Below are 15,663 nucleotides of genomic sequence, written 5' to 3' on the forward strand. Positions count from 1 at the left end.
GTGAATTTGAGCCAATTTGGGGATCTCTCACATTTGTAGATTTTTCCATTTTTGGAATCATGAAAAGGGGCAACATGAAATTCAGCATTTTTTCAACTCAGAAAAATCAAAAAAGGAAGTTCTAAAATGGTACCAAACCACACGACCAATAGATTTATGAGGTCAAAAATTACGTCACTTTTTTACCCAAAAGTTGTAAATTAGTCTCACTTTTTTCACAAAAATTGCAAAAAAGTATTACTTTGTGCCAATTATTTCCATATGAAGTCTCGTTTTTTGCCAATAATTGACAAAAATCCTCTTTTCAAAAAAAAATGTTTTACAATGTGATTTTTTTCTGCATTTAAATGTTTTGCTCACCGTTTGTAACTATTGTAGCTACTTTTTAGTTGGTCATTTTTAAAGTCGCTAATGTTATATTTTCTCTTTGAAAAAAAAAATGAGTCTGGTCCTTTTTTTTTCGAGGTTATGTTACTAGTGTTACTTTTAGGTTCCCTACTAGAGTGCAGGTCGTTTTTCAAGTTTTCTCGAATTTTGGTGGACTCGTGCAAAAAAATCACGTCCAAATGACCTAAATGAGAGGCAGAAAAAATTTCAAAATGTTTAGTCAATGTTAGACTCCCTCACCCCCTCGAGCTCGAAGTTTTGAAAATTTAGAACTCCTACGTTTGAACGTTTAACTTTTCTATTGACTTAAAAGCGATCATAAGCAAGTAATAGAGATGTTAAAAGACCTAAACTGAAAAAAAAAATTAAAACGATGGAAAATTTTTCAATTTTGGAAATATTGAGCTCAAAAGGGGGGAGGGGTCAAACATTGACCAAAAAACTCGAAATTTTTCCCGCGTCTTATTCAGGTCATTTGGCCATGATTTTTCGCTAGAGTCCATCAAAATTCAAAAAAGTTGAAAAACGACCCATCCTATTCCCTGCAAATCTCAACTTGTAACTTTTCTAGTTGCTCGGAACAGGGAACGTGGATGGTTATGAAAACACATTTTTTTGTTTTCAAGTGAGAAATCTTTGATTTTCCTCCTTGAGAAATTGAATTGAATTTTTGAAATTCACGAAATTTTGTTCGATGCTTCATTTTTGGATGTTCCTTCGATTATTCTGTCTCCGATCCAGATATTTTTCTACAGTTGGGGATTTTCTATAAAAGGAGAAATATTCGTGAAAGAAGGAGGTAATTAAGATTGAACTGAAAAAGAAACTTGATTTTAAAATACGAGAAGAGAATGATTGAGAGAAAGAGAAAGAAAGATCATTTGAAATAGTCTTCAATTCAAATGAAAATTCGACCAAAAATACATCGACTCGTACTACTGCGTCGAGAGAGAACGTATTACTTGTGTGCCGTGTAGTACTGTGCACCGCACCACTGGGTACACAAAAACGTATAAAAAAAAACAACTCCATGCATTCGACGTAGCTTCGCTGCTGTGTTGCATAACGAGATTCATGAAGGCAGACGAAGAGAATATCGTAGACAGGAGGTGATTCGCAGGGATGGCAGAGCGCTCAATTAATCTTATCGCATTATATTTATATGCAGTATTTGTGCATTGTAAAGAGCTACGCGCTGCGTTGCAGATTGTACAGAGAGTTTCGAAGTGTATATATAGTATGTATATTCGTCGTATTTGGCATTATAACATCGTATACGCAAACGTATAGCGAATAGGAATAGGATACGAGCGAATGCATATATTTAACGTAAAGTATTGTAGTATTTTGCGAGGAATTTACTTGTCTCAGCTGTCCTTTCGTCAGTGTACGCGCGAGATTATAGTACCGGATAATCTACTTTTTATACGCGGATTAAGATTTTTAAGGATTGTAGGCTAAAAAATTGTTTATTTTCGTCGAGAATATTTTGACCTTAATTTACAATTTTATGTACTTTTATGCTTAATGTACAAAGCGTCCTAAATTCTATACTCGACGAATTCTGTGATTTTTTTACTTCTGGTATTTTGAATATTGAACGATTCGGTTCAGATTCTGTTCCTCTTCCTCTCATATTTCTTTAAAACTTGTCTGGGGAATCACTCGAATTGCCTGATATCAAATTAAATAAAAGTAGGATCTCAAAAAGATCTCAGTTTCAAAAATTCAACTCGTATTTTTACACGAGAATCGAATAAGTTGCCTATTTCATCCACGAAAGGAGTGAACTTTGTAATCAGGACACCCTGTATACGGTACGAAGATAAAACCCCAGCGAAGGATCGGCCATTTGGTGCGAATTAGTTGGGCGTGTAGATTAGAAAAGTACGGCGCTTTTTACGAGGGTATTCTCTCGCCCGCAGCCAGGTTTTTATGGTAATTTTTAACAAGCCGTTAATAAATACGGATTATTAAAGGAATGTTTTCAACTATACGAGTCGAGCCCTGTATCGCGAGCGCCGCGAAAACAAGCCGTATGCAATATGGAGCTTTACGAGTATCCTCATATTTTGCGATTACGAGCGAAGCGATGTTAATGAACGATATGTAAAATGAATGTGGAGAAAAAATCTATTATAATTCGTTGCTTTTTTTCTTTTTTCAGAGGCGATTCGGGCGGTGGAGGTAGTAATGGCGAAGGAGGAGAAGAAACTGCTGCCCTGGATGAGTGTTTGATATGCTCGGATTTAAAGAGAGATATATTGTTTAAACCTTGCGGACATGTGGCCAGTTGCTCGGTGTGTTCGCCAAGGATTAAAAAATGCTTACTTTGCAGAGAACCAGTCGCCAATAGGATACAGGTATGTAGACTGAATGGAATTGGCTGAGTGATCGGATTCTGCGAGACGAGTGATGATTTTACAAATTCTGTTGTACATAATGTAATGATGCTGATTATTTGTGATTTCAGATTGAAGAATGTATCGTGTGTTCGTATAAAAAAGCTTCGGTGTTGTTTAAACCGTGTAATCATATGGTAGCCTGCGAATCGTGCGCTTGCCTTATGAAGAAATGTGTCCAATGCAGATCGCAAATTGATCGAATGGTGCCGTTTATCGTCTGCTGTGGTGGTCAAGGTGGGTTTAAAAATCAACTTACGTATAATCATAAATACCTGTGTACTCTCTTCCAGAAATTCTGCGTCATGTCACGTAGCTCCTCTTCTACTGGATAGAATTTCCATATGGTAGTTGAAAAATACTAAAAATTGAACTCCGTTTCAGATTAAAATGTGTGTTGAGAAAATCAATTTTTGATCTTATCGATGTACATATATTGGATATTTGAAAAGAGCATATCAAATAACAAAATCCCAAATTTCAGCTGCCCCAGTTAATTTTTTGAATTTTGGCGAATTTTTATAAAATGCCAAAATAAATTGAACTAAAAATTTATGAAAAAATATAATTTTTGTAATGTGACACAATTGAGCTGAAAAGCTGGAACTTTGGTTTCAACTTTCAAATCAACATGGACCATGCAAATCTGGAGCCTTCAGACTAAAATCATTCATCTCCAAGAATTTAAAATAAGTATCTACAGAATGGCTGAATTTATTTTTGGCATCTAAAATTTTGATTGGCTTTCTCTTTCGAAAATCAAAATTGAAGAAAATACCGTACTTATGCGAATTCCGGCATTGGCTTGAGTGTGGAAAATGATATCATCTTTCGTATGTTTCGACTTGAGGGATTCGAGGATAGAAATTGATTTTTTTTCGGAAGTGTCTTGTTGGTGGAAATGTTTAAATTTCATATAGTTTCAAGTCTCCAACTTACACGTTTTACTTTAGGTCTTGAACTGAAAACTGGCTATTGAAATTTTTATGGTATGGTGTATGGCTTAGAGGCTACCTTCTGAACCACTTTTCCTTGAAATCCCCAGGAAACAATTCATGAGGTTTCCTTGCATTAATTTTTAAGATCTCTGATGGGTTTTTCATGTTTTTTTTTTTTTTTTTTTTTTTTGATTCGATCTCTTAGTGTCCCTCAGTGAAACGCTCTATAATTGAAACATTTTCTGTCGTTCGAAAATTATTCTGAAAAAAAATGAAAAAATTTGAAAAAAATGCAAAACAAATTCTAAATAATATGAGAAAATATTTTCAAAAAAAAAATGAAATGTTCAAAAACTGCTTTAAAAAAGATTGAAAATTCATTTTTCCACGCTTTAAAAACGAAAAAACTTTCAAAATTTTTGAAATTTATGATAAATATATTTTTTTGAATGAAAAATAATAAACAATTTAAAACATTTTTTTTTTGACTTTGAAAAGTTATTCTGAGAAAAAACTCTGAGAAAGCCAAAAAAATATTTTTTTAAAAATAGAATGCTCAAGAACCGCAAAAGGCATTTTCAAAATACTTAATTATATATTGTTGAAATTTTTTTTTTTTTTTTTTTGGTAGTTTGTAATTACTTGATTATTACACCCGTCATATGAGATTTAAATCGAGTTGGTAAGGTCTAGTTTTTTAATTAGGTCTAAGAATTTTTTAATTTCGGAAGGGTCGTCTGGTATGAATAGGGATCTTTCATCTATTTGTAGGGACAGTCTGTGCTGATGTAAGGAGGGACAGTGAAATAGTAAGTGTTGGACAGATATAAGTTCTGACAGGCAGAACTGACATGTGGGTTTTGGGGCCTTTTCATAGAGGTGATTGTGTGTGATTTTTGTGTGGCCAATTCTCAGTCTGGTTATAATGATTTCTTCAAGTCTGTTTAAGTGGGAGAGGTTTTTCCAAGGATGGACTAATTTTTTATGTTGAAAGAGCTTGTTTGTGGTTTGAAGGGACCAAAAGTTTTGCCATTTCTTAAGTGTGCTTTGGGTGAAGATAGATTTGAGGTCGTCAGCTGTGATAAATATAAGGGGAGAAAGGATGGTGGCAGTTTTTGCATTAATATCTACAATTTCATTTCCTAAGATTCCAACGTGGCTGGGTACATACATAAACTGTATGAAGAAGTTTGAATTTTGTAAGTCAAATAGAGTTTTATGAATATTTTGAATTAGAAATTTTTCTAATATCGATACAATTTTGAATAAAATCTTTACATGCCTATCAAGTGAGAAATGGAGAATTCCATTTTTGATTTCTGAGATACCTACTCAAGGAAACTTGAAGCATTTTTCTGACATTGAAAAATGACTCTGGCAATAAAAAATTGAAAAATTAACTCTCCTCCTTCCCCTTACTAGAAAAATGTTTGAAATTTCAAAACATTTTTTTAAAAAATAGTTAATCAAATTTTTATTTTGAAAAAATTGAAAATTTCCAATCTTTCATTTCAAAATAATAATTTTATAATAAAGTTGATCTGCCAAATTGATTTCGGAATTTCTCACCAAAAAAAGGAACTATAAAACAATAGTTAACGTTATTCTCGCATTTTTTCTAACATACCGTTCACAGGAGAAGAGAATATGAGAAAAATTAGCAAAGAAAATTAATTGATTAGATAGTTATTTTATAGTTGTTGTTTAAAATTTTTTTCTTCAGTCTTTCGACCATTTCGAATAAAAATTCGCTTTGGAAAATGTAATCAGTCAATTCAAAAGGGACCCTTGAGCAATTATTCATCCTTCTACCCCTTCTTTCCCTTTTTTGCTGTGAGTCATCTTGTGCTTATCCAAGTTCGATAGTATACTTTTTGAGCCGAACCACATAATTTCGTATATTTTAGACGTCGCACGTACTTAATTATCATTTGTCTGATATTTTTACTGTTTTTATTTTTTTTTTTTGGAATATCTTTGAAATTTTTTTTAAAAGCTGTTTTGAAGCCATTATTTAGCTACAAAATGACAAGTCTAAAGAAACAGTCTGTAACATAAAATATTCAATCATCCTAATTGAATGGAAGTTTTTCGATACCATTGTTGATATCTTCCTTTATTTTCTTCGAAACCTTTTTTATTTTGACTTCTGAATTTTACTCTTCGTCTTTCAGATCTTTTTTTTTTTTTTTTTTTTTAATAGTTCAAAAGAGATCATTTTGTTTATTTTTTGGCGTTTTGTTACATAAAAATTGAAAAAATGTATGATTTTCGTTCGTTATTTTTAGCGATAGAAATCATCTGAAATAATTTTGATTATTACTTTTGTGCCTCAATTCCATTTTTATTTCATGTTTTTAGGTGTTTTTTTTTTTTTTTTAGTTTTCGCCTGGTTTTATGCTTGGTCATTCTATAAAACACACTTTTGTAAATTTTTGATTTTGCAATTTTGTATTTGTCAAAAAATTTCCCTCGTCTTAATTATTTCGCAAGGTTTCTATCGAAATCTCGCTCGAATTGAAAAATTGAACCGTATTCAGCGAGTTGATTACCGCAGCCGTTCTTTTGAAAAAAAAAATAAGAAATTAGAATCGTTGAAAATCCAACGTCTGTTAAGTACAAAAACCACCTCGCAATATAGTGGTACGGGTACGCCAATCCGCCAGCAAATTACCTACACGAGGAGTAAAAATGGTCGAAATACACGAACGCTGCTCCATTTTCCCATTCAAATGGCAACTGTCGACGTAGCACCGCCGCCGTGAAATAATAATTGCGAAAAATTCCAGCGAGCTTTCCGAGAAGGAAAAAATTACACGTATACGTCATTTTGCGAAAAAATACTCGAGAATTGCGGAGCGGCGTTCAAACAAAAAATTTCATCTCGGCATCGGAATAGCGTATAATATATAACTTGCGAGCTTTTTTTCTTATTTTTTTATTTCGCTCATTTCTCTATAATGGCGCTCGATAGTCAATTTAAGTACGAAAATATTCGGCGGCTCGATTGGGTACAGAAGAAAAAGGCCTATATAGAAATAAAGACCGGACGAGCGGCACGGTGCGGGGTGTTATTTCTCTTTCGTATCAAAATCTCTAGCCATTTTTATACCGATAACATTTTCAATTGGAAAATTGTCTTTATTACAGTCGTCGCGAGCTTTCGCAATGTCGTGTACGACGTTTATAGATTGAAGAGAGGAGATTCGGCCTGGCCCCGGCCTTGCTTCGCCGAGTAAAATACATAACGGCAAGCAGGCGACGAGCTCGATAATTTTTTCTCTTCTTTCGGTTTGGTTTTTATGTGTAATTTAAAATTTGCGAAATTAGCTTTCACAACAACGTTATACCGCGTGTAATCCCCCCGCGAGCCTTCGCTTCGCTCGCGCTCGCCTTTTGCCTGCTATGGTGTGTTTTCAAGTAAAAAGGAAGAATTCTGCGAGAAAATTACAAAGGAAAATTTTCCTATTAAAATATACCTACCCTCGGTTGCCGCTCCGGAGTTCCTGTGTAGGTACCCTTTTGTCTCTTTCTCTTGCTGTTGTTGCAAAAGCATCCTAGCCATTCTTTGTGTATTGTTGGAAATCCATTGAAGAAGGAGGAGCACGCGACTATTCGCGCAATTTAATTTAAATACCGATACTGAATTTCAATTGGTTTATTTTTCTCTGTCTAATTCTGTGCTCTTCTTGGTTGGCATTTTTTGCCTTTTTTTTTTTACTTATTTTTTATAGGAAGCATTACCGAAGTTCAGCCCGATATCGTCGAGGATGTCGGTAAAATAAGCAATGTAAATGCAAATAATGTTAATACAGCGCCTACTAATGGTAAGCGAATTTTAGTCCATTTTGAATTAATTAAGAGTAAATTTACGACGTACTTAGGACGGTAAAATGAGAGAGATATACGCGGTACATTTTCTCTGCTAGTTACGTCCTTATAGAGTACTACGTGGTCGTAGTAGTCGACTCGTCTTTTGTGTTTTGTGTACGTAGTGCTACGACTACGTTGATGTAATTTCTTTTTTCTTTTTACCTAATTGTACTCTTTTTTGTTGGGCTTTTACGCGCAGTTAATCCGAGTAGCGCACCACCCGCACCCAGTACCGGAGGAGCGTTGATGAATAACGGAAGTCGAGATACGTCTACGTACGATATACAGAAATTACAGCAACAATTGCAAGACATCAAAGAACAAGTAATACATACCTATGTGTATAATTTTTCTATCTATGTATGTAATGTACCTCTACCTATCATATATGTGTTGTAAACGAAAGCCTTTTGACTTTTCATCCTAATGAACTCGTCGTCGTTGTCGATTGTTACTCCAACGGCGTAAAAAAACATACACCGACGAGTTGGGATGGAAAAAAAGGAAAAAATAAGATGTAAATTTTCAAGGTATTAGATGAAAAAAAGTATAGTGATACTGGTAGGTATATGCGGATGAAACGTCATCGTAGGATTACAATATTTAAGAGGATTTTCAGCAACAAAATATTTTGATTGCTGTGAAAAAAAGAAGAAAGGTAGAGAGAAAGCCGAAAGGTTCAGTGATGATGATTGTGATGACGAAGGTGGCGATCCGATAAGAAATGCTGGGACGTTTAATGAAATCTTTCGTTTAATGATGAAGAATTTATATTCGATGAAAGGATTTGGGTGAATCGAAATTCTAACTTGGAATGGCCTGAAATATTCGGATAACGAAAACACGCCCTTCGAAAAGTTTGTTGGTCGGATTTCCGGTCTGTCTGGTCAGCTTATGATGAAAAAAAAGTCGGTTGTTGGAAAATCGAAATGCTGAGAGTGTTTTATTCGGATTTAGGATTCCTCGAAATTGAAACTGGGTGTTTGAAAAATTACTGGACGATTTTCAAAAAACTTCTATTAAAATAGTCCTTGCCCAAGGTCCTTGTTCAACACATGGTGGCAAATATTTTCAGAATTTTATCGTTTTTAATTGTTAAATTGAATCAGTCCGTTTTGGTTGAATTTTTTTTTCAAACTGTTGAGTGATAAATTCATGTGAAGTAAATATTGGAAAATGACTTTCATTTAGAAAGAAGGTTCTGAGTCCCAAAATTTTTGAAAACAGCGAACATTCAGCTGATTGAAATTGAAGAATGTTTATGCTCGTAGGTAGAAAATTTTGAAGCCAATGCTTCAACTTAGTTTGTTGGGTGCAGATCTTGAGATTGATTAGGAGAAAGGGGAAGTTAAAATGCTCAAAATTTTGAAAATTGACGTTTTCTTCCATTTGTAAGTATTTTGTTGCCGCATTAGCTTTTCTAGTTTCAATACTGACGGGGGGGGGATTGTGTGCCTCAGAATTGTTAAAATTAACGAAAATTCGCTCAGGTAATTCATGAAGTTTTACTGTTCTAGTTTATGAATTGAAATGAAATTTTCTGGTTCAAGATATGGAGGCCTTGGAATGGTCTAGGAAAGAGTTTTAAAAACCAATTTGATGAGTCACAATTTTTCTATAATACTCCTGCTCTAAAAATTTTAAATATGTATTGAAACGAAACACTCTCAAATGGAACAGAGATGTGAGACTTTTACCCCCTCACCTCCCTCGTTCCTGCTTTCTTCAATATAAAATACGTACGAAGAGCTGAAGTTCACTTTCAACTATTCCAGGGACGTTGAAATTTCTGGAGAAAATTGTAAACTCGCATAAACCTTTGAAAAATATGGGAGGCGGGGGAGTAATTTTTGAAAATCAGAAATTTTTTTTCTAACACTTAACTTCAGCTATTGTGTTGACTTTTTCAGTTCAAAAACCAAATCTCTCGCTTTTTAACCGAAAAATCGAAACAATTATCGCTTTTTCGACAAAGATTGCGAAAAAGCATCATTTGTTGTTTTTGCTAAAATTCTCAGTTTTTCTTTTTCCTATTATTGACAAAAATTCTCTTCTTTTGTGAATAATTCCAAGTCTTTTTTTTTAATTGTCCAAAAGTCTGGCTTTTTGCTAAAAATTTCCAAAAAAAACAAAACAAGTCTGCTAGCAATTGAATAGTCTTGATTGGTGCTGAAGATATTCACTTTTTTTCCAAAATATAATTATCTAAAATAAATTGTCGAAAAGGATCTTTTTTTTGTCAATAAAGTTTCAAAATGGTTCGACTTCTTGAAATTAACAACCAAAATATTTCAGTTGTAATTTTCTGTTTTTTTTTGGTGGTGTTTTTTTTTTGCTTGCGTTTTGAGTTACTTTTTTTTGAAAAAAAAATAAATATGAGCCCAGTTTTTTTAAAAAGAGGAGTGAATGATTTCAACAAATTCTGAGCTTTTATCTGATTTTTGATGTCAATTTTTACTCATGAAGAATTTGTTTCAATTTGTCTGTGTTTCATGAGGTCAAGTAGGACCGTATATAGTAATTTTAGATATGAAATTCTGTGGTTAAATTTTTTCCAGCCAGAATCCAACCTGAAAGTCTTCTCACTTTTCTACTCAATAAATTTTTTGCAATTTTTAAAACGTCTATGTTCTCAGAAAAAAAAAAAACAGTTACAAATATTACAAATAACTACATGAACGAAAATTATAATCTTTTACCCCCTTGTTCCTTCAATTCAGTTGGAAAAAAAATAGTGATTAATTTTTCTAATTACCTGATCATGTGTTTTGTGATTAAAAATGGGCAAATTTTCGTGTGTGCAGCTGTTTTATTGTAATTTGCTGAAAATGGTATCAGAATGCGTACCTAGTTATTAGTTGAAGGATATTTCTTCAAAATTCAAGGGATTGTCTTTCCCTGCTTTTCTCGAGAAAAAAAATTAAAATTCAGCTTATCAAGTCTAGCAGTTGAAAATTGTTCCTGTTCGTACCTTTTCTATCGAAGGAAATCCGACTATCCTGTCGTAGGCTGCTGTTCCAGTATCCCTTTTTTTTCTTTGTTGTTGTTGTTGCTTGTTGTTCTCTGTAAACAGTAGCTGGAGTTGAATTTCTTGCTCGAGAAAATCGTTTGATGTTTTCACTCGCTGTTTCGGCGTCGGTAATGGAAAAAGACTAAAAGGCCCCTTTTTTTGCGAAACAGCTACGGTGCCTAATCGTATTATGAAATTTTACCAACTCAGAGAAGTTCGATTCTAACGACGAGCGTGTTTTTTCGCTTAATTACAGACTATGTGCCCGGTTTGTTTGGATAAATTGAAGAATATGATATTCCTGTGTGGTCACGGAACCTGTCAAATGTGCGGTGATCGTATGTCCGAGTGTCCTATTTGTCGAAAAACTGTCGAGAAAAGAATTTTATTGTATTGAATAATATTTTTTAATCTATTCGTTTTTGTACTGTTACTGTATGTTTTTATGATATAGATTTTTTATACCTATACTTGTGCCTGTATGTTTATGTAGTGTTATAATGAATTAAGTTTATTTTAGCTTGTTTGAAACTTGGATATTTATTATGTATGCTGATTTTTTTTCTTCGTGTAATAGCCCAAGGTATATAGTGATTTATTTACATAGCATTTTTTGTAATAATTTACCTATTCCTCCTCGCTTACTCTCATTGCCTTATCCAATTACTCTTACCAAATTACCCTATTTAAGTAATTTTATTGGTGTGACAACTTTGCAAGTTTTAATTGTGATGTGTTTCGTGTACCTACTCGTACCTACTTACCTATTCGTTTGTCGTTTGTGTAATTTTTATCGTTTGTATTTTATGTATTTTGTATGATGTATGTAATGTACCTACGTGTACGTACCTATTTTCATTTGTAACGATCTGAGATGATTGAAACTTCATTTATTCGTTTGAGTGCGAAAAATTATTAATTAATTGAGTGTAACTACACCTAGTAGTGTTTCTTTTTTGTAATGAGTATTGAGTACCTAATGCATGTACTTATATGTTGATATTAACGTTCAATAAATTTTGTAATATTTATCAGCCTTATTTATTGACTTTTTTTCAAATTAGGTTTTTCGAAAACTAGTTTTGAAATTGTGTGTGCAATTATTTTTTACAAAAGTGGTCTTAGATTGTTATGATAGTTGACATTTCTCTAAGTACGAAGTAATTCGTATCAATCAAAACAGTTCTTATTTTGTAAATTTTAATTACAAATTATGAAATGATCTTGAACAAAGTTTTAGGTATCAGTTTGTTGGGTTTGTGTGAAATATTAGTTATACGTTCGTATTTAGTCTAATTTCTATTGAGATCCCTGTGATCTTTTCTTATATTTTCTGAACTCAAATTGATGTGGAACTTTGCTCTGATAAGATGAAGTGAAGTTTTTCGTCACAATCAAAATTTATTATAAGATTGAAACTATTTTTATCGTTGAAGATGTTGTCGTTAGTTATTTTGAATTGGGAATATCTGCTATTGATTAGTATTTTTAATTATAACAAATTATATGATCGGTCATGAGCTGTACTCGAACATTGATCGAATATGTTTTCCTTTAATATTCTAGGCTTTACGACGTATTCTGTGCAATGTTTTTACTCGTATATCAACTTTGATTCTAACGTTAGAAAACTGGGAACTGCATTCCATCAATTTCGTGATTCTTGTTGAAGTCCAAGAAATAAATTCATTTCATTATCCCACTCTAAGGATCTTACCAAAATCGTTGTTCAAGAATCAGGATCATTATAGTTTGTAATCAGAAACAAAAATAATTTCTCTTAGAACGGTTAGAAGTGTTAGAAGTTAGAACTCATTTCATTCCTTGTGTTCCTTCGTTCGTTCATGAATGATTTATTAATTAATTTAATATTATTGATTTCTAGAATTCAGGGTCCGGATAAAGTGAATAACAAAAGATCGAAGACCAACAAATTACTAAATTGAGGGGAAAAGAGAAAAAGAAAATGAAATTATTGAAATCGAATTTCCGTGAAAATTGAAAAATCGAGTCAGAATGAAACGTCGAATACGGTAAATTATACGGTAATTTCCAGTCCAGTCTGTCATTAGCTCGCTCATCGCGCTAAAATCTAGCTAACGTTCGCCGAGCTTTACTCGAGAGACATTTCATTTCGTTGGTGCGTCAGCACTGCTAACGAATTCGATTCGACGGTTGCACTGCGAGCGAGCTTTTTGAAAGTTTGTGTTTTGTGTACGAATTGATAATAGGTCATTTTTGGTACGATCGGTGTGATGTCGATGTTCGGCGTGTGAGGAGAAGTGTTAGGAAGACGAAGACGTGAAGTTCGTAATGCGATATGCAGTTACTGTGTTTTGTGCTATTTTCGTTGTGCAGTCGTGTTTGTGCTGGTTTTAATTTTAGAGGATAAGTATACGTAGAATCGGCGTTGTTGGTTATTATTTTTTCGCCGCTGGTTTCGTGGATATAGTAATTTTTCGTTTTATTTTTCGTACCTACGCTGCTAGTTAAACTTGTAGATCAAATAAGCCGAAAGGATGGAACAATATGGCCGATTTGGCGGATAAAATCGACGACTTAATTTGCACATTCGACGGCAACGTGAATACTACTTTAGATACTATCGCCATGTATATGTTCGGCATTTTCGTATTCGTATTATTAACGGTAGTAATATTGTATCATTTGTACGGTAAGTACAAGAAACCCAAACAGATCGCAGCGTCCGCTACCACCTCAGCGGCCAACGAAAAAACACAAAATCTCGGCTCCGAGACGAAAACATCCGTCAAAGATTTATCCAGCGGTAAAAATGTACCCAGCGGTGGTTCTGCTGCCAAAACCGTACCGTCGACTCCTCCGGTGAGGAAAAGGCTCGGATCGAAGTCCGGTAAAATTGCGAATATATCGACTAAACCGAAATCCATCATTTTACCACCGCCGGCCACCGGAGCCGAAGTTGAAAGCACGAAATGGGTTAACGAGCTTTTCCTCTGGTTGTATTCGGATCTGGCTATCGTCAACGAATTAGTCAATTTTTGGATCCAGTCGTTGAACGAGTCGATGAAACAGTCTGTTGCTGAGGTAAGCTTAGGTATTCTATTGTAATACGTAATATCAACGTATGATCTTGTACGATCAGTGAGAAGGTATTGTTTTTATTCGAGATAACGACGCCGACGATACGATGTAATCCAACTCGACCAACCGAAGTCTCGTCGAAACGTGTTCGTATCGGAACAACGTTCGAACCTGCATGCAAAACCGAACAACTTGTTATGTAAGAGCATGCAATATTACACATAACTTATACATCTGGCCAATGTATACAATATACATCAACGTGAACCGTATATTAGGCTGATAAAATTTACATAATTCGAGCCGACAAAAATGCCAATTTCGTACGAAAGTGTTTTTTCGACGACCTTGTAGCCTGTGTTTGCTCGAACGCAGGTGTATTCGTCGTCTCATCTCATATGGGCCGCTGTAACGGTATTTTGTAGGTGTTGCTATTTACATTTTATTATTCGTCGTCGACTAACAGGACCTTTAGACAGGATTTGTTTGCCATTATGAATTATGACTAACGTATGGTGACCGCCATCATGGTCAGTACCGTTCGTGCAGTTGACTAAAAAGGCTAACGTTATAAGTAGGTAAATTGCCAGTAGCGGACACTGACCCATAGCGGTCACTTTTTTGAAAAAATCAGAATTATTACGATTTGAAAAATTTCCACATTATAATTGTTCTACATAATCCCCTTTTCAAGTGAAAACCTTCGTCGGACCCCCCCCCCCCCAATTTGGGAAAAATGGAAATACGAGTAGATAAAAAATTTATGTCTGTAGAAATTTGTGAAAAAATTTTCATTTATGGGCAGAATCATTCTAAATAAGCTCCTTTTCATGAAAAACGTTCTCCCGGTCCCCCAAATGATGGTGGTTTCCTCATGTAAAGCCTCCCAAAGTCGAAAGAATCGACCAAAAAAAAAAATGAAAAATTGATGTCTGTTGGTCCAAAAATAATTGAAAAATTTTCATCTTTGAGCAGAATACTTCTAGATAATTTTTTTTTGAAGATTTACCTTAACTGGGTGTCGGACGCCGGCGTATTTTTTCACCTCTTCTTAAAGTACTATAGTCTTTAATACCTCTTCCTGGTTCGTCGCGGGCTCGTGATTCCTTTTGAAATTCAATTAGCTCTCTGCTGTTCATATTCTAGTGACTCGGAGTCGACGATACGATAGCAGTTTAATTGAATGATACATCTCGTTAACTTGAAATGGCCTACGTACGCTTCTTGTAGTATACCTACTTTCATTGGTACGATATTCAGACTTGGTGCATTTGCAATTGTAATTTTGTACTCATGCTCATTCAAACATTGTACGTTAATACTGGGGAGGAGAGTGGTTTTTATGTACTTTACGTACATTTATACGCACTTGCATATTTCGCGAAGATAAAACGCACCCTTCGCTTCGGTATACGAAATCTTGGCTTTGTTGTAAACTGAAAGGGGAGATTATTTGTTCGAGTTTCCTCGTGCACCCATTCCCTCGTTCGTTTTATCGTGTTTTTGGTGTCGTCATCGTGGAATGGATTGAATAATATCGCGAGTAGATTGGCGATGACGAGACCATCTTGACTGCTGTTAGTATTTTACAAATATTTTGGAATCGTTTTTGGTAACTTTTCGAGTAAAATTACCAAAAGTGGGTACTGGGTATGAGGTAATTTCTGTCAATTTTTCGAGACCGAATGGTTTAAAAATTTAAATCTTTCAAAAACGTTTCAATTTGATAATTTTGGAAGAATTGGAGATGAATTTTAAAAACAGTTTTAAGCGTTTTTTTGCCACTTTGAATAGCTTTTCCAGGCATCTTACTGGGTCACTTTTATTGTGACTTAGTCACCTTTTTCACGAAAAGTCACTTTTGGTTACTTTTTTCTTCAAAAAGTCACTATTGGTCACTTTTTTGAATTTTTTTTCGTTTTTTAAACAAAAAAAAAAAAACGTTTTTAATCCAAATTATCTTTTTTTACTCATTTTCGAAAGGGTTTTA

At 34.2% G+C, this 15,663-nt stretch overlaps 2 protein-coding genes across 5 annotated transcripts in view; both read left to right on the forward strand.

Moving 5' to 3' along the window:
• The window catches only part of mib1 (mind bomb 1), a 327,741-nt gene extending 316,100 nt beyond the window's left edge, over positions 1-11,641 (forward strand). The window contains exons 15-19 of the mRNA XM_065346562.1: positions 2,555-2,750; positions 2,861-3,026; positions 7,462-7,554; positions 7,800-7,924; positions 10,867-11,641. Coding sequence (XP_065202634.1) covers positions 2,555-2,750; positions 2,861-3,026; positions 7,462-7,554; positions 7,800-7,924; positions 10,867-11,007 — 721 coding nt within the window. The 3' untranslated portion in view covers positions 11,008-11,641. The remainder of the gene's footprint in view (positions 1-2,554; positions 2,751-2,860; positions 3,027-7,461; positions 7,555-7,799; positions 7,925-10,866) is intronic.
• A 1,181-nt stretch (positions 11,642-12,822) lies between these two features.
• The window catches only part of LOC135832992 (uncharacterized), a 50,964-nt gene continuing 48,123 nt past the window's right edge, over positions 12,823-15,663 (forward strand). For 3 of the 4 annotated variants that reach the window (XM_065346564.1, XM_065346565.1, XM_065346567.1), the window contains exon 1: positions 12,824-13,676. In XM_065346564.1, the coding sequence (XP_065202636.1) occupies positions 13,140-13,676 (537 nt within the window). In that variant the 5' untranslated portion in view covers positions 12,824-13,139. Of the gene's footprint in view, positions 13,677-15,663 lie in introns of all 4 variants that reach the window. The other variant, XM_065346566.1, reaches the window with a different exon arrangement.

Source organism: Planococcus citri, chromosome 1 (genome assembly GCF_950023065.1).
Source record: "Planococcus citri chromosome 1, ihPlaCitr1.1, whole genome shotgun sequence".
Taxonomy (NCBI): Eukaryota; Metazoa; Arthropoda; class Insecta; order Hemiptera; family Pseudococcidae; genus Planococcus; species Planococcus citri.